The following is a 26218-nucleotide window of genomic DNA, read 5'->3' on the forward strand; positions in this document are numbered from 1 at the left end:
ATGAGCAAAAAAAAATTACCAAAACTCAATGACTTGGCTTAGGGAAAAATGATTTCAATTAATTAAATCGAAAGACCAATATATATAGGAAAAGGGAAGTTAAATTCAGTGCTGATAAACATCATTTAAAGTCTTTTGGAAGACACAATATAGTTATTTATTTTTTTATATATATATATATATAGTAGTTTCTGACAGGTGCATATAATAGAGCCTAAATCCAAACAAACTGCTTTTGGGCAGTAAGATTTGGGCAGTGCTCTGAGCAGTGGAAAGCAAATATTTGCTCAATGAGCAATGAATTAGGAAAGAAACTGGAGAGGAGATTTCTAAATTAATGGGAAAATTGAGACATTCCCACTACACAATGCAAACAACTTGCTTTTGCTTTGCATTGGATTGAGGCCATGCTACATTCAATTTGGAATCAATAATGACCCAATTTAGCCAAGCATTCAAGTCAGAAGGCAAAAAAAGTACAAAGTTCTAAATTTTCACTACACATAAAAGTCTACAAAAACTTCAAAAAATTATTTTCTTACCTCAACAGCCTGATACAATTCATTACTAAAAGATCACAAGAACTGGACAGTAAAGTTTCTGCTCCTCTAGGGGAAAAGAGACTGTGATGAACAATAAATGGACGAATAGCTATTAACAGCACGCTTTTTCACATTTGCTTGTGTTCTTGTTATATTTCGCTTCTTACTGGAGTTTGTGTCCATATCGAAGGTAACATCTGAAGAGTCAAACATTCCTGTCTTTCGAGAATGATGAAAGAGATGGAAAGCTCATCTGCTAAGTGGGTGGGCTTTAAAAGTAGCTACTTCAGAATTCTTTTCAACAATAGATTGCCTTCTACTCGTATGCTATTCATACAATTTATTTGTAACACTTCATTCCAAAACCTTACAAAACATGCTACCTATAAAAACAAGTTCTCTGATCTAGATTAAAGGCAAATATCACGTGGAACGTTATTGAAAACTCGTATTTGACATGAACTGCTGCTGATGTGCAACAGCAGATTAAAAATAAAGGAGATTGGCGTAAACATTCACAATTCACAATGCCACCACAATCTAGGTACTGCTTCACACCTCATTTAAAATAAGAAGAAATACATACTCATGTAATGTTGAAATTAAACAAGAAACATTTCTGCATGAGAGGCAACTAAGTTTCTCTAGTTATAATCAAGGAAAACCAAGGATCAGAACTGAAGCGTGGGCCTCAGAGAGTTCTAATCTAACTGCCAAGTATTTCTATTTTGCTTTTCCACATAAGCTGATTTATGTTTATGTTGTATTTATCAGTCAGCTTCTATGAGCTTTCATACAGTCTTATCATCATGCTTTTGATGACAATAGGAAAATAAAACTTGGAAAACTTAAAAAACTTTTTATACAAGAATGTGTTCTTTATAGGATGATGCCTATAGACAACATTAAAAATACTATATTTCAAACATCTAGGAGAGTAACCATGGAAAACAGATCCATAAACTCATATGTTCATATTTGTTCTTAAATATGTCAATAAACCAACCTTATTAATGTGCTACATTCCATCCCAATAAAATATTGCACAGAAATATTAACGAGCTAAGTATTGAGAGAAATTCAAATGAAATATTAATAAGTTGAATAGAATATTGTAGTTTAAAGTGACTTTCATCTGTATTTTGCAAGTAATAACAAATATATGAGCACTTGCCCTTAGAGGGAGAATATGCTTAATAATACTAATCTGAATTAAAAAAATACCTAAATGAAATAACTATGATAACATACATTTTCCTTTGTAGCACCAGTTCAAAACTAAACCTGGGCATTAGTAGGCTATAATTTCAGTGAAGGAAAATTGTAAGTGCTAGTTATCTGGCACTTTTAAAGCATATATAAATTCACTGTAGATCTACAGTAAAAAAAAAAAAGTTATTTAAACATTCATAGTGCCAGTATACTAAGAAAAAATAATTAGAGAAAGACGTGGCTTTTTTTCGTTTTTTTTTTACACCTAGATTACAGTACCGTTAAGAAAGTGCTGTTTCCAAAAACTATCAAGACTAGAAGCTTCAAGGGGAAAAAAATCACTCTCTCAAAATTTTGCATCTTATTTATGAGAACTAAACGAAATATGAAAACTGCCAGTATACATAATCTGAATCACGCTATACACATGTAGCAGTATACATAACCTAAGTTTAATCTCATCTAAATTTAATCATTTGTTAAACAGTTGAGAACAAATACTTGGGCCAAATTTCCCAACACAGGCATAATGATTTGGACAAGAATAAGGTGACTTTATGTATGAAATTTTATTGAAAAGCTTCAATTGTGCCATGGTTTTAATGACAGAACTACTGATTATTAATAGAGATAGAATTTTGCTTAGAATTTAAAAAAATAGAAACAAAAAAGAAGAAAAAAAGAAGAAAGCATAAACTCTTTGTCAAGAGGGTTGTCTCCTACTATATGTTCCGATGACTGTTGATAACAATACAGACTAAGTCACAGCATCAAACAGCTTCCTAGAAAGGCTGAGATGCTACACTATGATCCTCTGTGTTCACTCAACTTACCAATGTTTTTGCACTACTATTTTGAGACTATTGAGAATACTGGGATGCATTCAACACAGTATAACCAGTCAGTCAAAAGAGGGGATTATCCTGCTGTAATCAGCGTTGGTGCAGCCTCACCTTGTAGTGTAGGTCTGGGCCCCACGATTTAAGAAGAATGTTCAGGTACTTGCATGTGTGCAGAGGAGCACAACAAAGCTGGTGACAGGGCTGGAAGGAATGTCCTGTGAGGAGCAGCTGAGGACACTGAGGTTGTCTAGTTTGGAGAAAAGGAGGCTGAGGGGTGACGTCATGGCTCTCTACAGCTTCCTGAGGAGGGGAGGTGGAGAGGGAGGTGCTGAGCTCTTCTCCCTGGGATCCAGTGACAGGACACATGGGAATGGTTCAAAGCTGCACCAGGGGACGTTCAGACTTGACATTAGGAAGCATTTCTTTGCTGAGAGGGTGGTCAAACACTGGAACAGGCTTCCTAGAGAGGTGGTCAGTACCTCAGGCCTGGCACTGTTTCACTGGCATTTGGACAATGGTCTTAATAACATGCTTTAACTTGGTCAGCCCTGAAGTGGTCAGGCTAGATGATCCTTGTACGCCCCTTCCACAGAAATTCTATCCTACACCTATTCCTATTCTATATATTCCACCATAAAGAAAATTTAGCTTTCTGCAACCTAGTTATGCATTTTCTTTATTTTTTGACAGGAGGAAGAAACAAGGTTTTCTTCTTCACCACAAAAAGCCCAGGGTAAAAAAAAAAATGTTTAGAGGGATATTTAAATTGTGTACACAGGAGAGTGTGGAGGTGTGATTGTTCATTAAAGGTCTCAATTTATTCTGAAAGATAAAGCTACCACAATAATCTTAAAGTTATTGATACCTCTCTCCGTCGAGAAGCCCAACAGGTTTGTTTGATTTTCCAAACGACAGCGGCTACCAGCAGTAAGGATAAGAAACAACTGCAATTACAAACAAACAAACAAAAAGTAATTGTAACATAATGGTCTGAAAAAGCTTATGTTTTTAGGGTATCAAAAGTAATGAAAATACATTTAAGCGTTGAAAAGAACCCCAAAATATAGAGGAAAACTAAACTCCACCAGGATGACAAACAACAGTCAACCATCCACGTTCAAAGTCAAAAAAGAATGCACACCTCTGATACCGTGGCTGTCTCCATAAAATGCTATTACTGTCTCCATTAGCATGGGATAAGCTTCATTACAACCATCCACATACCCACAACGGTCTCAACAAGTACGCACTGCATGTTCCACACTTAGCAGATGTAAAAAGTGGATGAACTATATCAAAAAAATTGTACCAATTTATACTTCTCTCAGTTTGTAAATTCTGAGTAATTTCCTGGGATGAAGGAAAGGTAACTATGCAGGGAGTATAATTAGTTTGAGAAACCAGGTTTGCACGTGACAATAGGTCTGTTTTATCAAATTGAGTATTTCTATAGTGAATCGTCCAGGGAAAACATCTGAAAGAACATCACTATGTTACAGTCCAAAGACACAACAGGAGAAAAAAAAAAATAAAAATCAACATTATTAAACTTCTGCAGTTCACAATCAGAGCATAGGCCTTCTCTCTTGCTCCAATATTTTTGTAGTCGTAAAATTTAGTCCAGAAAGGATTTTCGTAGAAAAATCATTGAACTCTAAATCTCTTTTAGTGAATTTCTGGATACTAACAAAAGGATTCTAAAGTTGACACCTAATGTAAGCAATCAGAAGATCTTTTAAGTTTTTAATAAAAGTACTGTGCATAAATGCAAAATACAATCATTATCCATGCAGTTAATACTAATGTTTCCCTGTATCATTCTGTAAACAGAACTGAAATTATGACCCAGAAGATACATCTTCAGAAGTAACAGCTCATGGCATTCAATATTTATCCATAACACTGAGACTATTAGAAACCTGTTTATGGCAACCATAGTTTAATGTCACTATTAAGGTAATGGAATGAAAGCACCCAATCATTCCTTGGTCTGCAAGCAACAGAATCAACTGTACCGCGGAATATTTGACGACAAAAAGTATCATTGCTCTGAGTATGTTGGAAAGTCAGTCTCCATAACACAAGCTTTCCTTGATGGTTAAAGTAATACAAATCAATCTGACTTTCTATCAGCATCTTATTTACTTAAAACTCTTTTCACTACAGGCTTTCAAAATTCTTTTTTATCAATTTCTTCTTTGAACACCCTTGAGAAAGCCTGCCAGAGTGAGGCCAAGTTTGAAAACGAAAAGTACCAAATATATTAAGTGGTTTGGGCATAGAGTGCTCAATTAAAATTAACAGCTCTTTTTTTACTTGAGACTTAATTCTGTCTGTTTAGCTCCAAGAAGGCTGATTGTTCCAAACCTGAAAGGAAAAAATGGTTAAAGGATCTGTTTCTAGATGCAAAGTTTGACTTTCCTCTTAACAGCCAATGTCAACCACCAGCATTTGTTTAGCAGTTCTTTAATGCTCTTTGGGACTTAGGGATTTTTATGGAAAGGAAGATATATTCTCCCTTTCTCCTTGTAGGGCCATGTTAAATACTGCGTTGAGCTTTTATTGTTTTTGGCACAGATCCTTTAAAAAACAAAGATAGTTGGAATTTTGATTGGTTCTGATCAATGGATCTAAGAACCATTCTGCCAACAGAAAATTCTTGGAAGAGTCAATGATCTGTAATAAAAGGATGTGAGAGGGCAAGTGCTAGTTCAAGAACCTTAGGGAATTCAGAAGAGAAATCTCAACCTTACACTTTAATGAATCTTAGTGTAAATCATCTTTCTACATGGGTCTTCACTGAAATGAACCAACGCAGTAAGAACATTTTAATTGATATACCACTTTACTAACACAGTATTTCTTACTAGAAGTATTTCCCTTAAGAGTTTTGTACGACAAAATATCAAAGTAGCACAAAGAATGTTATGACAGAAACTGATCATCAGAGAATGATCACTGTTTTGCTTAATGCATCACTGCAGTTGATGCACTGATTTCACTTTTTAAAATTTATCTTTGGCAGGCTCCCTTTCTCCAGTCTCCTTTGAAAGCAAGCACAAGTTGACTGTGAATTTATATTTGGTGTCTAGGGAAAAGCAGAACAAAAAACACCCACTGACCACCAGAATAAATCCAGTTTTGCAGCAACATCTTTTAAGATTTTTCAACCAATAGGTGCTTACAAATACTATTTCCCAGAAATAGCATACTACAGTACACAGTAGGTTTTCCCTACCATATATTGTACTGTCTAGCTAGTAACTGCAACAGAAGCTTAGGGGCAGCATCGGAGTACATGTTGCTATAAATTAGCATGCTGTGCATGAAGTAAGGGTAAGCAATCTCACTTGCTCCTCTCCTCCTCTTCAGTCTTTCAAAAAAACCCACTGAATTAGGAAAATATCAGCAACTCTGTTTAAAATTATGAACTCAAAGTTGGAATTTGAAAAGATGAATACGTTCAAGAGAGCCGGACACAAGAAACTAAGAGAGTCCTGCACTGTGCGACTGCTTCATTATGACCAGGAACTGAATCTCTTTCCCTAGAAAATTGTGTCCTTCACATTTATTAATTTCTTGAATAATTCTCTTAAGCTAGTAGTAGAAAAAAAAAAAAAAAAAAACACTTGAGAGTTTTGGCTGAAAAACTTTAGCCACATTGCTTCTGTGCTCTACACGTCAATGGAGCTGGGTCACACATTGAATTGTCCTGTTGTCAGTCAAAACATTATTTGGCTTGTGTGCAAAGTCAAAATCAGAAACAAGTGTTTCTTCACAAGTAAACATGAAATATTTTACTTTCTTCTCTGTTCTTTTTTACTACAAATAATCAGGAGAAAAAAATATCAAAATTCATGTTAACGAAGAGAAGACAGACATGGAAAATAGATTTTGTCAAACTAACCTGGTTCCAGGCTGTGGTGCGATAATAGCCTTGGTTTATTTAGGGCAATAAAAATTAAAGCTGACTGCAAAGGATCTCACAATATTGAGTGACTTGGCAATAAAATAAGAGAATGAAATTCAGTGCCGATGAACTGAAGGCAATGTGCACAAGAAAAAAAACCCACTCTAGCTACAAATACACAATGATAGGTTCTAAATTAGCCATTACCACTCAAGAAAATGGTCTTGAAGTCATTGCAGATAGTTCTTTGAACATATCAACTGAATGTTTAGCGGCAGTCAAAACAGCAAATAGGATGTTAGGAGAGATTAGAAAAGGAATAAAGAACAAAACAGAAAGTATTGGGCTGCCAGCGCATAAATCTATAGTATGTTGGTAACTTGAAGCACCCATCATCTCATCTCAAAAACACAAAGTCGAACTTAAAAGGTATAAAGGAGTACAGTCAGCTTGGCTAGGGGAATGGAATGGTAGTAGAAATAAGCTCTTTTTGGTTTTGAAACAACAGGGGGTTGAAAGGAGACATGATAAAGACATTAACATCATAGGGAAACAGTATAACAGCAGGACAAGTATAGATTGATGCTCTCCAATCCCCCAGGATACTTCTTAGCTCCTTAAGACAGAAATGTAAAAGAAAACACAAACACAAATAGCATGGCAAAACAGAGATCAGTGCTGTGCAAAATAAATGAATTAAAAATTGGCCAGCTGACAGCTCAAAAAGAAATTGTCAGAAAGGGGCCAACATCAGGAAAGGAAATTTCAAGACAGATTTGCAAGGTTCCCAGAGTATCAGATCCAGTCAGTTTTGATGAGACTGATAATAGCTAAGAGATCTATACATGACACAAAGACTGAAAAAAATTGGTTAATGGTAATGAGGACAAAGAAATCATACAGTGTGCCAAGTGGTCAATTGCACCTATTTCAGCAAATTTTTTTATTGTTTTTAAACATAACGCCTGCTCGGCTGCATTCACAAGGGCAAGGAATCCAGGCCTCATACTTCAGGACATAGTTTAGTAGACATGGTGGTGGTGGGTTGACGGTTGGACTTGATCTTAGAGGTCTTTTCCAACCTTAAGGTTCTATGATTCTATGATTCCATGATTCCCCTTGGAACAAAATAATTCCCAAAATAACCTAGAGATCAGTGTAAATGTCCAACTCACTACGGATTGCTGCTGGGATGCTGAAACAAAAAGGGTTTAAACAACCTTAAATAGTCAAGTGTGCAGTAGTAAGCAGTACTTGGGAGATGAATTTATCACTCTACAACCTATTGTCAAAACAGATACTATCAGACTTGTTCTTGAAATTCTGGTATTTGCATTTTTTTTAAAGGAGGTTGGAAACATGGAAAGAATAGAGAGGAGAGTAAAAAAATATTCAAAGATTGGAGAAAATCTTTTACTGACAGTTAATTAACAAATTCAATCATTTCACTTTTCAAAAAGATCAAGTGGTGACTTGCCTACAGTGTGTACGAGTTTCGATGGGGAGAAAATATCAAGGCGCTCATTCATCTAGCACAGAAACACATGGTAAGAAACAACGGCTAGAAGCAGACACATTTGAATTAAACTCACATGATTTATTTACTATATCATAAAATAATGTTAGATATACTGAAAAAACAAGATTTGACTATGCTGCAATGACCAGATAATCTAAGATACAGAAAATGGATGAATGGTAAACAGGGAGTACAAAAAAATTAATGTGCTTACACAGACTCATCCACATGGTCATAGATTTGGTGCACCATTTCCGACTCAGTAGTTGAGACTCTGAATGACATCTGAATACACAGATAGATGCCTTTGCAATGCAGATGGCTTGTGAAACGCTGACCCACAGTACAGATAGAGTGAATGACTTTCTGCACTTACGAATGTAAATCTTTCCAATAAGACAATTATCATGCTAAGACACACTTAACACCACAGCAGTCCAAGCATCATCAGGATTTTGTAGTCTCTAGAACTAAGAAATGATCTGCCACAAGATAATGACATAGCTTTGCACTGTTGCCCCTTCAAACCACGTGGAACAAACACTAAAAAAAGCATGCTTGAAAACAAGCAATTCATCACCGAGCGTGTATTACAGGCTGACTGAAAGTTATCATCTTAGCACGAGGAGACAGTAAACAATTAGAGAACAGATGAGCTGAAGAGGAAGCCCTGAATAGAGGTAGTTTATGTCCAATGCAGCAGATGGAAGCAGCCATGGAAGGGCTGCAATAGAACAAGATCTAGCAGTAAGGTCTAGGCTTGACATATGATCTTCCCAGAAGGACTCTGGGTGGTATGAGAAGAGAAATACTGATTTAACAGAACACACAAAAGGAAAACTGCAAGGAATAACTGCTGCCTGCATAAGTAGTTTTTCAATGCATCTATCTATCACAAACCGTAAAGGGAATTAGTGGACGTGTTGCTGCTTGGTATCTGCAAATTAAAACAAAACCCATAGATCACCTTTAAACAATCTCAAATTACAGGGATAAATACAGCGGAAAATCTGTGGTCAGCGTGGTTGGAGTAGATGAATTAAGAATTGTGCCTTAAGCTCCATGAATGCATTATAAAAACACTACAGAATTCCTTTTTTTTTTTTAATTACATATTAATGCCTCTAAGTTGATACATATTGTATCAAAAGAGTATCTTTTTTAAAATGAAATAATTGACTTATTTTTGCAGTGATATAAAAGGAACTATTGCATGAATTAAATATAAATATTTCAAGGACCAATATTGTAAATGGAAGGTAAACAGAACAAAACAAAATGTTCCATCCTTTGCTATTGCTTTTCTCATTCTCTTATTATTTAACATGCAAAGAGAAATTAAAATGTCCAAAAATGCATATAAACATTCATGCATGAATAGCTGTTGTTTCTACGATTTTACTTAAGCCTCTAATTTCCATAATAATTCAGTATAAATTTCCATATTGGGTGAAAGCAAACACTTTTTCAAACTACCTTAAATGTGGTATACTTTTAATTCTATTAAAATTAAAAATTGTGTGGGATCCTACTTCAAGCACCGGTCATGTTTACTCATCTTACGACAGGGGACAAAGTTCAGCAGCTCCACACGGCTGAGTGTGGTAGAGAGTCCCTAAACCATCCCCGGTTAAGCCCACCTTTGGACGTGCAACGTACATTCCAGACACAAATGGGCTTTCAGTCCGACAAATGGGCTTTTCAGTCCAAACTAGAGCTAGTCCAAAGCAAAAAAATGACAAGATGCATATAGTGTGGATGTCAGGTCCTCACCACTACTTTACTCAACAGATGATCTCTTATTCACCCCACTGCTTACTAATAGAGACGTAAGCACCCAAAGATTACTTTCATAAAGTTATTTAGGTGCATAGCACTCTCACTGACTGCCCACATATGTGTACTTACACCTATTTTAAAAGCTCCACCCAAGTGGGTTTTTTTGAAAATAGGAGTTGAGCCATCAAGGCAACTAGTGCTTAATTACTTGAACCCTGCTGCGCTGAGCGAGACGATAAATATCCCTCTGGATCCACAAATCTCATGCCCCTTAATCTCACTTTCCTCGCCAAGAGCACAAAAATGCACCTTTCACTAAACAGCAATCTTAACAGTGACCCCGCACTGTGTTAAAGTTTCTCTTTCATACTAACTATGGGGGTTTAAAACATGAACAAAAAATAATAGCATTCAGTAAAAATCCTGATGACTAAAACCTTTTTAATATAGATACATGCAAAGAAAACAAGTCTCATATCTAAGTTAATGTTTTTAAATGAATATTGCAAAAGTTTCCTAAGAGATCACGTATACGTTTTTCTAAGAACTATTTTACTGACATATTATTTACTATCTTTTTATTGGCAAATAGAGCACATTTTAATTGATATGTTATAAAGCAAGCACAACTCAAAAATAAATTAACAATTTTTTTAAAAAAAAACATTATTTCAAATAGCAATTATTGTCACAGCAATTGATTTCTCTCATTGTACTTGACAAGAACACCGTGTTTATGATTATGATGTGCTAGGTTCAGCCTTCCTTACTCGTGTTAACTAATATACACATGACAAGCAGCTCCAAAGATTTCAACAGGATTATCTGAAGTACAAAGCACTGTAAACATAATATTAGGAGTCTGATATGTATGAGAGCAGTAGAAATTTTTTTAATGTTTTTAATGATTAATTAAATTGCTCTGAATCACACAGTTTTACAAACACTGTTATAACTAGGAATATTTCAATGACTAGCAATTCTGAATGATTCTGGGAATGAAGTGTTACGGTTCCAAATTAAAACGTGCGAAGACCTAGAGGGAAAGTGGTCTTGGCTAACAATGGAGTAGGCTATGCAGCTCCCAGTCCATAGTAATGCCGTGTGTAGGGTCAGGGAAATCAATCTTGGCTGACGCCGTGGAGCTAAATCCACCAGTAGTGCTTGTCTCCTGGCCCAGGGGAGCTCTGGCTGCCACAGGCAGTGACAGCCCCCAAGCCAGCATTACCGTCAGGTGGTTCAGGAATGTCCTCCTCTTACTCTTGTACTACCGGTACCAGCAGGTCCATGCGCTGGCTGCACCCCACACTCCGTTTTCTGGAACCGATGATCAGCTAATACCTGGGCAACCTTTCCCTCTTCAGCTACGCATATTTTGTTGTTGTACATACTTAAATATGGCAGGGCTTTTTTCCATCAGCCTAGATCTATGTCCCATTCTGAGTCAGATTTATCCTGCCTCTGCTGTTTCAATAAAGCAATAGCTCCTGAGCTCCAACTTTTTCCCCACTGTTTCCCCATGAACCCAAAGGAAATTTAACTCAACTGTGAACCTTCTAATCTTAAAACCATATAAAGGGTTCAAGCCCTCAGTTCACACTTTCCAAACTGGAAAGTGAAAGAAATGTCAGAATATGAAGTAAATTATCTACGATGGTATTTAAAACTTCAAGTATTTCCAAAAATCATTTAACTGCAAATTTGTATTTATTTATTTGTGTCTCAGATGGAATTTACACAAGTTAAGCAACACCTTTCAAGTTCATTTGAAACTAATTACATGGATAATTTTTTTTATCCAGATGACAGTGATTAAAATGCTATATTTGGATGCATTCTTGAAAACCCCGATATTCCCATACATAAATCTTGCATGAAGTGTCTCATGAAAGTCACATAATTGCCCCTAAAATTCATTTCTCACATGTCCACAACTACCTACCTCATAAAAAAAAGAATAACAGTTAAAGAGAAGTATATATTGCCTTCTACTAATTTGGTCCTCCCAGGCAGAACTCTATGGCAAGAATGCAAGGTAGAGGATATCCACATTAGATTTGTTTTACTATGTCATGACTGATTAACAGGAATGACATCTGCACAGAGATAAAGTTCATAAAATTACTGACCAAGGGTTTAAATGAAGATCTACAAACATTAAAAGGGCATAATGGAAATACCTTAGCTCATGGATTAAAAAATACATTCATACATGGAGAGTCAACGGAAAGCATTTTTACTTAATACATGCAAAACTTCTTAAAGATGGCAATAGGAAATCTGTATATCCTTTCCTGCAGTCCACACAGCAAAGTAATTGCCATGAACAGCTCTGCAGGTATAGAAAACATTAATACATGGTTATTCTAAGGTGAGAAAAGGCTGACGGTGTATACAATAGGGATCAGAATTCAGAATAAACTCAACTATTAAATGGTATAAGCTTTTCTATTTATTTGAGTATTTACCATGTATTAAAAAAAAAAAAAAGAAGAAGAAGAAGTAGTTTATAGGTTTCAATGATTTCAGATTCCTGTATTTCAACATAGTGTTCTTCGCCAGCCTAACGCCTATCAAGTATTATCAGTGCAGACTCAAACCTTTGTGAAGATTTCCACCAGTATCAGATCAGTCCTTTTAACTGAGGAGAACAGGAGACCACATCTAAAGAATTTCCCACTCCTGGTGTGGGAAAATACTATAATTCTTATTTTCATAACATCTGTGTCTCAGAATCACACACAAACTGCATACTTCTGCTTGGGAACAGATGTAACTGGTACTTATCTCACTTAGAATAAAATAAAAAGGAAGGAAGAAGAAAGGCTGAGATGGAGCCACGGACTGAGTAATTGGGCTGTTGAGTAAAATTTCAGTTCAGAAAGTATGTCAACACATTCTCCTTCCCTGGCAAATGAGACATTGATCATTGCTGATCCCAAGCTGTATAAATGAAATATTTTCAGAGAAAATGGGCTAGGCGGGGACTCAACTCCCACATAAAAAAATTCCTGTTTGTCCCTACATTAGAATCAGAGAGATTAGATGGTTTTATGAGCCAAGGAGAAGTCTGGCAGATCAGCATAACAGATCTTTCTACAGAATTTCATTTCCCACAGAGTAGATGCATATGAAGATGAAAATTTATTTCTATCTTGGAGGACTGTTATTGACTGTGGCAGGAAGATTGTAAAGGAATTCCTCAGAAAAAATCTTATTGCCTAGTCTTATGAAGAAAAATACCTGGAAAACACAGGGATATTGTAACTGACTTTAAAGAAGACACCCCTAATAAAATCTCAGACACAGCCTAGCTTTAAAGATACCACATAACTGCATCGCTACACTGGCCACTACAGGAGGCACACATACACATGAGCAAAAATCCTTAAGTGATTTTTTTTTAAAAAATGACACAGAGTGCTTAAATCTCAGAACTTGACATAACAGTTTTGAATCAGTTGTACTGAGGAGGGTGTGGAATTTCATATCCCCTAGCAAGTATCTGAGCCATCATTTCTTTTAGCGTATGACCTGTGTTACAGCTATATCCCAAAAAGTATTCAAAGGAAAGCCCCGTTAAGAAATACCTCCTATATGGCTACAGGCTCAATCTTCTGAAATCTCAAATTAAACAATTTATCCCAAATCCACAACGGTAGCACTAGATTTTAGGTACTTCCTGAACAACTCTGACCTGACTGTGATCATGAGATGATACCACCGATCCGCTGCAGCTGGATTCTGTTGCATAGTTGATACCTTTTTTCTTTTTTGAGGAATTCTCACTAACTAATGATCAGGGCATCTTTAGCTTCCCAGCGAAACAACAATCAAAAAGTAAGGATGGAGATGTGTGATCCAAGCTCACTATTACTTCCACAAGGCATGAATTATCCCAATAACACTATTTTCTAAAATACCTGAGAAGTTTGCACCACAGCTATCTGGACCACTTATGTATGTACACTGCGACTCCACTCAAAAAAAAATTAAGTATACCTGTGTGAAATATATATGTGAATATATATTTTATATATATAAATATAAAATAAAATTATGTAGGTTTGATGGGAGAAGAATAGAGTTATAGAATGTGGTTGTTCTACTGCTTAGATAAATAGCAATATAAATAACAACAAAAAAATCAAAGAAAAGTGTATGAGCTGCCTCTACTCCAGTAGTTCTACCCAGAACACCTATACAGAATAGGGCAGCTCAGTATTCACGGTAGGCGTTCATGGACTGAGTCACCCAAACACTGACACTTGGTAGGACCATGCATGCTTTGTACACACCACAAATTATAAACAAAGGATTAGATGCACAGGCTGAGATGCTCCAGCTCTTTTGCATGTAGAGTGTGACTTGTTTCGGAAGTAACGAAGATTTATTGCAGTAAAAGATGCTTGTTGCCTTCTGGGGGCTGTGGTAAGTGTTTGTGATGGTAGCAACTTTTCTGTTTTGAGACTGGTTTTGGCAGTGGAGATCTGTAGCATTGCAGAGGAGCCAAAATAAAGGTCTTGGGCAACTTAAAGCGGTAGCCCTGTGCCATGGAGCTTTCTGACTGGTGTTCCCAGGACCACTGACTGTTGTCGCACAGAACATTTGGACTGCTCTGCTGAAGTTAACAGAAATACAAGAAAGGGAAACGAGCCTTAAAAAAAACAGTATGCTGCCAAAAGCGCACTGTAAGAGGTCTCTAGAGGAGCACATTTAAAATTACTATTAAAAATGTAAACAAAATTATTTTGTTGAAGAAGAGGGACAAAATTAAGTAAAATAATGAACTAAAACTTCAATAATGTTATTAATAAAGCTTCACAATTTAAGGTCTGAATGCTTAACCGAAAACAGAGAGATTAAAGTAACAACGGTGTCAACTGCATTTTATATAAATTACATTTTAAAGTAAGCAGCATCAATGAAATACCAATATAATACATATTAGCTCATTAGTAAGAACAGATACCACGTCTGCATAAAATCGTTTATTAATATATATTGAATGTAGAAAACCAACTTAATCCTTCATCTCCTGAGGCATAAACTCCTATAATAGTTTAAAATCATCTCTGACAACTGCCTGGGTTTATTGGTCTTTGCTGTGCAATGAAACATCAAAATACTTCTTGAAGGTAAGGAAGAAAGAAATGTGTTTGAGCAGAGAATTTGTTATTTGCAGGAAAATAATTATAAAAAAACCAAACCCTATTGTTTTTTTCATTATGTACATGTGCCAAAATGTTATAGATAATGTGTGTGTGGGGGGGTGTTAAATAACTGTACCAAATAAAATAATGATTTAAAAGTAACTATATAATGTATAAATTCACACGTACGTATTCTATATTTATATTTTCCTACAGACATAATTCATGTATATATACATAAAACTGTCTTTTCATATTAAATATACCACAAGCCATACCAGAAGCTACTATAGTAAAGCATGAATGAATGATCAATTATATGAACAGTCTTTATATACAACTAAAAAGGCAAAATGGATATAGTGTACATCAGGATGCTATTTGGAAGACCAACATTCACATTTCATTCTGCCAATACAATATCAAACAAAAGTGAACCATTTAAAAGGATTCTGAAATATATTACACAATAAAGCTCTAGATGTGAACTTTAACTCTCAGCAGTTCTTCTTTTCACCTCTTTGAAGCAGCAAATAAAGAAGATTTACAAGCAAAGGGACTTAATCTAACATAAACTGAAATTAATCTCCATAGAATAAATAGAACATCACACCCATAAAGTGTGATTATGTTTCTTTTACTCATGGAAAATACTTTCATATTTCATATAATTTTATGGTTTTGCCCTTCATGGGTGAAATGCTCTATATTTCTCTCAACAAGTGATGTTGTATATAAAACCCCCAGATCTAAAAAGAAAAAAATAAAATAAAATATGTCCATTAGATTTGCAGACAAATTATGAAATACAGAATTTAATATTTTCTGCAGTAACATTCAAGAAGAATTGGAAATTGAATATATTGTTCCTATTTCAAAATATTTGTGCTTTTAACTCATTTTCACCTCATGCTTTTTTGCAATGATTTTGCTGATTCATACTAATTTAAGATTTAAAATTGAGGGAGAGGGAAAAGACTCATTTATTGCAATCACGGTCAATTAGTGAATTTGAGGAAGAAGGACTGCCAACCATTGCCGCATTTCATCAGCTTTCCAAACCAAAAGACTCATATTATTTCAATAATTTCTTTTATGCTTTCCCCTCATTCTTCTCTTTCACTGCAATGTTTCTCTAGTGCAGATGTTATCCTCTGATAATAAATCAGAGAAAAATAAAATACATTTAGAAACTCACCCAGCCATGTCAGCATTGTTCAGCATATTAGACTCGAATATAATAAAGAAATTTAATACATTGTTAAAGGACTTTTCCTTTATTATGTAACATTTCCAATACCTCTTCCAAAGAGGGAAATATATTTGAAGTGGTAGGTGTAAAATAGTCATAATTCTCCTTATTAACAGCCCTATTAACATGAAATTTTCCTGAAGATAGAGTAGGAATTTTTAGATTTCCTAGCCAAAGAAGCATCGTTATTTTTCTGTAATTGTACTGTGTAAAGAATACAAAACCCCTGATACTCCTCAACCTGATATTTAGAATTCTGACTGAAAAGACTCAAGACATGTAAGGAAAGAAATATCATTTTGAAACTATAGAGTGTTTTCCTAAAATATTGCAAAAAGTATTGAAAACATAGAAAAACAATTACGATATAGAACATAATTGGGCCACATATGCAGATTAAATACAAGTTTAAAAATTTAAATAGATGCTGTTAACTACTTTTTAATGTGTAATTTTAGTGCAGCTTTTGGAGTCCAGAGCGGTGTTTCCATAATTTTGATTCTTATTGACAAAATGTATCCCTCCCTGTCTTGAACCCCAATAAATAAATAAAAACACCCAAAATCTTCCACAGAAAATGCTTCATTTGGTACTAGGAAATTTTCCTGCAATATTTTTATTAATATTCTATTTAAAAAGCTCATTAGATGAATTCCTTTGATTTCAGATGTCTCTTCTCAAAAGTAATAATTAGATTTAATGTTTTAGTATCAATGAAATCCGCAGCATACCACACAGTCTAGCACTCTCTTTGCTCTCTTTCTATGAGTTATTACAGCTGAACACAAGGACCCTGAATATTTCTCTACTGCCATAAACAGATTGCTCATTTCTTCGATGTCACTCACTTCACAGCATGCCATGCCGACTGCATCTGCAAAGACAGACTGGCAGACTGCTTGAGAAAGCTGCTTGTCACTTGCTATAATGGACAATGACATTATTGCCTAAAGGAAAACCCTAATATTTTTTTACTTCCTTTATTTTTTGTCATAATTTTTCTTCACCAGCTTTCGCCCCACTTCACTATACACTTACATCTGGAAACAAACTTCTGCAGTTAACTTTGCAATTGGTACATATACCCTGTCATCAGAAGACAGAATTGCTTCTCTTTTGAATTAAAATGACAAAAGCAAAATTTCAAGTCCATTTATCACAGATGAAAACCTGTTCTAGTTCTTTTGTTTAAATTATGGTGGACTGGAGTTTCATAAAAAAGTGACCAGGATTAAGCACTCTGGAAGACAAATAGCTGTGAGCGCCAACGTTGGTTTAGTCTAAGAAAAAAATTGACTAATCGGATTTAAAGAAAATACAATAGAAAATGTAGGGAATCAAAACACAAACACAATAGGAATTATCTATGACGCTTCTTAGGAAACAAAATACAAAGCAGCTGTAAAAAGATGCATCCCTGAAAGGAGAACATTACAGAACCGTCTCAGAGTAAGGGAGCCTGCAAAGTAGAGTCTTCAAAAAAAGACATACATTCTTCAGGAGTCTTGGGAAGTATATTTCAGGTGCCACCTTCTGAGACCTCTGCGGTGAACACTACTACGTAAGTGGCAGCTTTGATTCCAACGAGATTTTAGAAAAGCAGAAGTAGTGACAAAATGTCTTTCGGAGTGCTAGGCTACAGCATCATACACAATGCAGAGTGCAATTTAAGACTTTTTTTTTTTTTCTAACAAAGACTAGAGAAAAAAAAGAAAAGAAATGTTTCAAATCCTATTACTGTCATCCAAACCTTCACCCTACAACTCCCTTCTGCACTTAAGCAACTCCAGAACTTATTTCTAGTTATTATGACCTGAGCAGAATCTGGGATTAAGCACTTCGCCAGGCACAACGAACAGCTCTCACTGCATTTGATACACATAGCAAGTGAGAAGTACAGAATTTTAAATGCACCTACTTGAAGGAAGGAAAAGCCCATATCTGCTGTATATCGAGCAAGTACATAGGCCACCTTCAGATATCAAGCTGAGCAACTATTTTGTTTGAGGAACAGTATATGCTGAAATCAAAATACGGCAAGTGCTAGTGCACTCGTATGCACTTCCAAATGACTCAGAGAATGAACACAGAAAGAAGAAAAACCAGAACGAAATAATGGAAAACAGCTCTGTTCACCAAGGGATTAAATGACTCATCCGTTGTTTTGAAGACCAACTGATCCAGTGGTCCTGGGGAATCTCCTTTGCCTGCAGGCCAATAACAATTGGCTGCCATCTCAGGTAATATGAATGTATCAAATAACTCTACAGTGATGACAAAGTTTCCAGGTGATTCAGAGAGTGGAAGTCACAAAACTACATTCCACAATTCAAAACAAACATTTTAAACAAAAAAAGAAAACAACTCAGATTGCCCACTGCAGTATAGACATGCTTGTCCCAGTGGAAGTCAGACAACTATTTGCTTCTAAGTGAGGTGAAAACTGTTTAATGCATCACTAAGTAAAAATCAATTTTATTCTAGCCCCAAATGTAAAATCCATTTTGCTAAGATAACTTGATTTTCATGTTACCAGAAAATATTCTAATTTAGATTTATAAGAGTTCTGCATTTCCTGAGAACCCAGCCATGGTGGACGTGATCTGATCCTGACACACTGCGTTATGTCTTTCTTACAGAGATCAACATTTGATCTCATAAAGCAAAGCATGCCAAAATCTATCATTCATTTATGATCCCTTATTTTAACCAAAATAAAACCTGAAGTCAGCAGATACACCAAAGGATGCCAGTAAAGAGAAGGAATTCACTCGTTGCAAATTTACGCCAAGAATGGCAGATTCAGGTACCAAAGCTCTGGGGAGCTCTGACACAACCCGCTGAAACGCAGCCATCCACTCCTACTACGTGAAACACAACTGAAATGACTGTTTTGACATTTTTGCACACAGTCACACATACGGGGGTGATAAATCTGGTTCTTCAGTAACTGCTGCAATGCTACTAGTCCTCGTCCTAACCTGAATGCCCATCCCTGCCTCCTGCAATAAACACTGGGTATATTTTGAATATTGTAATCTCTCACTCGTCGTGCTCACAGAACGATTTGTCAGAAAGATTGTACCCCTGATCCTAAATGACCATAATTTTTCATAGAATTTCTTAAAACACACACAAAAGAAGGATTTTCAAAATTTTAAAGTATCCATATTTCTTAATATCATTCTACTTATTACAAATTGGAAATTCTGTAATTCATGATAGTAAGGAGAGATGTTATAGAAGTGACTAACATGTACTGTTCCAACCAGTCATAAAATCCACCAGTTGGCAATTCCACCCCAAGAGCTAAACCAGAGGCAAAGGAAGGAATCGTTCTGAGAGCATGAAGATGTACGCTCAGAGAAAGTGCCCAATTAGTTAGTGGTTGGCATTATGTATTTGAAATGGGCTTTTAAAAAATAGTTATGACAGTAGCAGTTACATATCATTACGTATCACAAAAATACTCATAGCTAACCTCTGCCACCTGTATCGATTTCATGGTTGCCTATGTGACAAAACAACATCTCTTGCCAGAACTCCTGCTTCAGATTCTTGATACAAAAAGGTTTCTGAAAAATGTGTGAGTACTGTTAGAAATACTTAACTATAATTTTATTCAGAAGCAAGTTTAGCCAGAGAGTTTCTTAGCTCTCAGTTACGCATTTAGTCAAACAGCATATAATAAAAACTAACAAATTTTGAACTTTGTCAATTTTTATGCATGATAAAATATGATCTAAAGAAAAAGTAAATATGTTTTCAGAAACTAAAGATACTTCATATACCATTATGAAATACCTAAAATGTCCTGGCCACCTACTCAGCTAAAACAATATATTCATGTAAGACTTGAAAACACTGAAAAGTTCTTTATCACTTACATTTTAGGAAAAAAACCCAAAAACAACCAACAACCAGGCTGTAGCTTATTGAGTGTTTTACCAGTCAGCGTTATACAGGAACAGAATTTCTTTAACTGTGGGGACTGAATTTCTTCAGTATAAGAAGAAAGATCATTCACATTTGCTGGCTGTGAAATTTTCTAATGAGATCTGTACTGCTTCAAAGCAGGTGGAAAAAAAAAAGTCACACACTACTCAAATTTGTGTGACAGCTAAAAGTCTTCAAGGCATGAGCTAAAAAGCATTGACTAAACTAACACAGATGCCACAGTTTCTACCAGACTGTTAGGAATCCGTTACTACTCTTGCAGATCTGATTGCATTTCCCCTCTTAGAGAAAAGGTTACTGAACCAGTAGGTCACAGAATCACAGAATGGTAGGGGTTGGAAGGGACCTCTGGAGATCATCTAGTCCAACCTATAGCAGGTTCACCTAGAGCAGGTTGCACAGGATCATGTCCAGGCAGGTTTTGAATCTCTCCAGAGAAGGAGACTCCAACCTCTCTGGGCAACCTGTGCCAGTGCTCTGTCATCCTCAGAGTGAAGTTTTTCCTCATGTTGAGATGGAACTTCCAGTGTTCCAGTTTGTGCCCCTCATCCCTTGTCCTGTCACTGGGCACCATTGAGAAGAGCCTGGCCCCATTCTCTTGACATCCACCCTTTAGATATTTATAAGCATTGATAAGATCCCCTCTCAGTCTTCTCTTCTCCTGAGTAAACAGACCCAGCTCTCTCAGCCTTTCCTCATAAAAGAGATGCTCCAGTCCCCTCACCATCCTCATAGCGCTCCACTGGACACTTTTCTGTAGTTCCCTGTCTGTCTTGAACTGGGGAGCCCAGAACTGGACGCAGTACTCCATATGTGGCCTCACCAGGGCAGAGCAGAGGGCGGGGATAACCTCCCTTGACCTGCTGGTCACGCTCTTCTTAATATACCCCAAAATACCATTGGCCTTCTTGGCCACGAGGGCACGCTGCTGGTGATGGAGAGCTTGTTGTCCACCAGGACTGCAGGTCCCTCTCCACAGCGCTGCTTCCCAGCAGGTCAACCCCTAACCTGTACTGGTGCAGATAAAATGTAACTTTCCAGTATAAAAAGAATGAAATTAAATAGGGGGGGTGGGGGTGTTTTGTTTTGGGGTTTTTGTGGGTTGTGGGGGGTTTTTTTATGAATATCATGATCTGGAGCAGTACAGTTTCTGTAATATTCTGCTTACTTTTTCAAAAGAACTTTCATTTCTATAACTGTTCTGTTCTAGAATGTAGACCAGTACCTTGGTAGATCAAACATTAATTGCAGATCTAATAATGGTTTTTGCACTTTATTATGTATAGTTTTAAAAAAAATTCCTTACAGAGCATTATTTTTATAATAGTTGATCTTGATATATTGGGAAAATTCTAAAAAAGCTTGTCTGATGTTTCTGACTGAAGCAGTGAAATGTGCATTGCATCTTTTACTCTGGAACACTTACCCTATAAAGGAACAGTTTTAAACTATACTTTTGAATGTTTTTTAAAAAAAAAAACCTGTTATTGTCAAATAAACCTATTTGCTGGTTTGGCTAGGTGGCCAGGGTGAACAGGGTTATACCATGTGCTCAGAAATATGAAAAATATAATACTAGGTGGGAGAAATGCAAATGCACATTTATCAAAGCGGGTTGAAACATGTTTTGTTATCAAGCACATTCAAATTGTCTTTAAACACAATTATTTTCTCTGTCAATAATCCTAACAAATATGACTTGGGTTATTACTGTTACCAACATAATTTGCCACTGCTTTAATATACCGCATTCTCATCCACGGGGGGGAAAAAACCCAACAAAAAAACAAACCACAAAAAAACCCAACAAAACAAAAAAACCCAAACAAACCAGCACTTACTAAAATAATTTTGTTAGGCTACAAACTGTTGAAACCCAGTTTTCCAATAAAGGCTTGAACACTATCAACCACTTTTGAGAGGACATATTGATACTGTCTTTGGGTATGACTAACTCTGTCTACTAGTGTGAAAAACAAATAAATTACTTATTGCTACATTTTCCTATTAGAATTATTCTGCAGCTTGTTTAGACTAGTGATCCTGTAGAAACAACATCCAATTTAATAACTACTGAAAGTTTTAATGGTGTCTAGACTGGAAACTTTTTCTTCTAAATTTCTCAGTCTGGTTTTCTGTAAAGGACACACTAAGGATTTTTCCTACACTTATTTACAACACGTTGCAACTACTAGCTCAGTGACATACAACCTGATAGTTTCTTCTTTGGATCATTTACATGGACTGACCATTTGCAAGCTCTGATGTCAGTGAGGATGCTGCAGTTACGAGTCGGGAGTGTCGCTATGACATTATGTGTGAATGTATTGGTTCTGTGATGAGAAAATACATGGACTTCTAAAACCTGTGGAAACCCCATGCCTCGGGACATAACACTAAAAAAAAACCACACAGAAGGTACCGGTTCCTGTCTTGGAAAGAGCTGGTTAGCCAAGCAATAGGCCTGGGCTAATCTTCCCAGCAGAGTTAATCACCTTGGGAACACAATGCAACTAAATAACTATTTTCATGCAGTAGTTTTGTTCAGAACCAACTCGAGCCTCACCTCTCTTCTCCCTTCCCTTCCTTTTTCCTCTCAGGTTCTGCTTTGCAAAGTGTGAACCTACTGTGCGCTATTCTTTCTGTTCCTATTTTTTTCTTAGAAACACAATATGAGAGCTCCAGCTCCTAGACATCCTGCCTATGTCTACACACACCCTAATACCGATTCAGTTGAGGAAGAGTACCATACAACCTCACAAAGATTTTAAATTATATTTTGATAAACATTCTGTTTCTCATCATAACCATCAAACCTTAGCCTGATTTGTATGTGCCTTTGGAGGGTGCCTTGTCATTAAATTTTTTACCTTGCTTGGTTTACTGCAATGCACTACTCACAGCGTTTCCTGAATCCTTTACATATATCTGCAACAAGGTTCCTAAGGTTGATCATTAACGTCACGCTGCAGATAGCTGCAAGCCCTTTCTGAACTGAGTGCTGGCTGAAAGCCTTGGTCATACAATTAGACTGAGGCAAAGGCAGTGGTACAACCTTTTTGTAAGGGGGATCACATTGGCCTTGCCTTCCCAGTAGAAGACAGGTATCTTCATTCATCAGGATCACAGTGAGTTTGCATTTACTCAGAACAAACTGTATCAGATAGACCATCACACCAGGACAGCTAATGCAATGTATCTACAGAGATGGCTTCACCATCGAAGAGTCCATAGTTGACCACTTCTAAGCCTGCATTAGGGCACCGAGCAGAAACATATTGCTTTTAGTCTATGTCTGCTATTTGTCACAGGGTCCCTCTGTTCTACCGTACTTGGACAGACTTTGCTCTCCTCTAAAGGAGTTTATCATCTTGACTTTTGCATGAGCATCATTATTTTTTAGATCTTGCTGGCTTCCCAGAAAAAAAACCAACAACAAAACAAACAAACCAAGAAACAAAACAACCAAACACCAACCTCCCAAAACACTAATAGACTGACCTTTAGGCAATGAGTATTTTATTGCTCTGCTTGAGGTGAATGAGGAGAAATGGGATGCTTCGCATCAGCTACTAACCCACTCTCCATTAGTCAATACATTGGGTACAGAAGACTTCAGGGTCTGCTCATTTCTGCCCCCTTTTTGGGGACGGCAATTAACAGAAGTTGGTCTGTTCACAGCATTTAAGAGTCTAATTCTTCAGGTACAGGTCCTCAGAGCACAGTGATCAAAGCGGAAAGCTCTACTGCGAACTTGTGAAATAAATGCATGGCAGTTCTAGAAATACAGAAAGTCTGATGAACGTACTCGTCTATCACTGTTCACATTTTGCATACACTTCATGGTTATTGGGGAATATCTTCACAGCAAGATTTCTAAGCACCATAACTAATCCCTGTATATTCAAGTTTGTGACGCTTTATATGACAGCTGAACTTTTAAGAAGTCTTTCAGTGGAGTTTTGTTCCGATCCTAGAATAGTTGTCCGTTTGCACTTGAAGCCAATTCCTGCATTGCTGCCACAACCAAATCTCATGCATCACCTACCGCCTTTCACAATTAATCTCTAACACACGAAAGCATTAGTAGTGCTTTATTAAAAATAACCAGTTATTGAATAGAACCATTATTTTTAATAATTCTTTCAAAGAATTTACAAAAAATTCACACACATAAATGACTAGTTTAAGTGACTATAGCTGGCTTCTCTTAATCGCTGTAATATAGAGTACATATCTAGCTAATCTTTATGAAGTAAGTGTGAAGACTGCACCAGTGAAAATGAAATATATGAAGGATGCCAGGAGCTGCCTGCAGTTACAGGGCAATGGCCTGGATCCTCCACTGGTGCAAATTAGAGAACACAGTTTAAAGGCTTCCTTGCAGGCATTTCTTCAGATTAAGAAGCTGGTTAAGATACCGGTTTGTTTGAAAAGAATCAGCATGATTGCAGTCAGAAGACAGAAAAAGCCATTTACCTGAAGAAGGTGACAAAGAACTGCACCAGATCCATAATAGTATTGTGCTGCGAGAAGGCAATCTGCAAGTAAAATAGAAGTAAATTACAACATTTTCAGAGTCAACAGCTCTTTTTAGGCTAGGGCTTTATGGCTCCATGGATGATTAATTTCAAGTGTAATATCAGTCTAGTGTGCACACACCTGCATTTACCATAAAGTCACATGAGCAACTAACTCCCATGTCTCTGCCTGTGTCAAAATACAAACAATGGAACATAGTCTTTCTACTGAAGCAAAGTTAATAGAAATATCCACGTAAAACTTGCTTGATATAAACAATGAAAACAACATGCAAAATATTAAGAAAGCATATTGATATAAATTGTCTTCTTTATAGTCAACTGTTTTAGCTATCACCATTCTCCATTTTAATAACACTGAAACAAGGTTTTAGAAATGACAGAAACCGTCTTGCACTTAAAATTAATGTATTTAAAACATTTTAATTGCATAATATTTTAAAAAGCCCATATAAATCTGGTGCATAATAAACCAAACTGTTTCAAAACAAATTACTTTAAAGACAAGGTAACAAATATTCTTTTCGGTTACATTTTTACAGCCTCACCAGAACATGCATTAGTTCAACTCCTGACTGTAATTTTTCACAAAGACTTAATAATTATCTCTAAGACGGCACATACACACAGACGGACATTCACACTTGCATGCAATAGAGTCTATAATTATTATTATAATTACTTTTTGCTAATGTTAAGAACAGTACTTAGTATTTAAGTTATATCTACAAATATCCTTGAGTCCCTGTCTTGTTCAGTTTTTCACAGTGTATAATTAACAAACTGAACATATACAGAATCTTCTGTGAATTGCACGAAGTGTTTATCTAACTATATTCCTAGCTTGTTCAAAGAATTTTTGTTTTTAGAGATCTTTGTGCATTTAAGATCTGATCTCGATGAGTAATTATACCAAATTACTCTGATGCCCTTTCACCGCTGACTTGTGAACTTTTGAAATGATAACATGATAGTCAAGAATTTTTTTTTTTATTTTAGGGCAAAGCTACAATGTAAACTTTAGTATTATAATGATGTCACTGTGCCTTGTGCCAACTAAACACAGCTAACCACAGGTGAGATCACTTAAAAGTCTAAGGAAGGAACAGCATGTAAAATTCCAGGAATAAGCATTGGGACCACCATCATGCAAACATATCTCTAAAATATCATCTCTCCTTTATCTTCACTAATAAGGTACAATTGCAAGCAATGCAAACAATTCTAGGAGCTCTGCAATTCAGTACAGAAAGCAGATATTTCAAATTTCTCAGCCCAAATTATCGAGAAGGATACCTGATAAATGAATCAGAATATAATTTAGTGTACTAAACTCCTTGAGCACCATCATCTACCTCCTCTCTAGAGAGGAAATCTAAACGTGCCTAGCTTAAGTAGAGGCTGTGTTTGGATCAGGGCAAAGCCTACATTCTGACCAGGGAGCCTGTGGAAAGACAAGAAGCTGAAGACCACAGGGGAAGGAAGGAGGAGAGAAAAAGAACTCCACAAAT

General features: G+C 36.3%; 1 protein-coding gene across 3 annotated transcripts in view; it reads right to left on the reverse strand.

Annotated features, from left to right (window-relative positions):
• ATRNL1 (attractin like 1) overlaps nucleotides 1-26218 on the reverse strand; it is a 520884-nt gene that overhangs the window by 224226 nt on the left and 270440 nt on the right. For all 3 annotated transcript variants that reach the window (XM_054832653.1, XM_054832656.1, XM_054832655.1), the window contains 2 exons: nucleotides 24646-24707; nucleotides 3462-3540 (listed from right to left, as the gene is read on the reverse strand). In XM_054832653.1, the coding sequence (XP_054688628.1) occupies nucleotides 3462-3540; nucleotides 24646-24707 (141 nt within the window). The remainder of the gene's footprint in view (nucleotides 1-3461; nucleotides 3541-24645; nucleotides 24708-26218) is intronic.

This window comes from Grus americana, chromosome 7 (assembly GCF_028858705.1).
Source record: "Grus americana isolate bGruAme1 chromosome 7, bGruAme1.mat, whole genome shotgun sequence".
NCBI classification, from domain to species: domain Eukaryota; kingdom Metazoa; phylum Chordata; class Aves; order Gruiformes; family Gruidae; genus Grus; species Grus americana.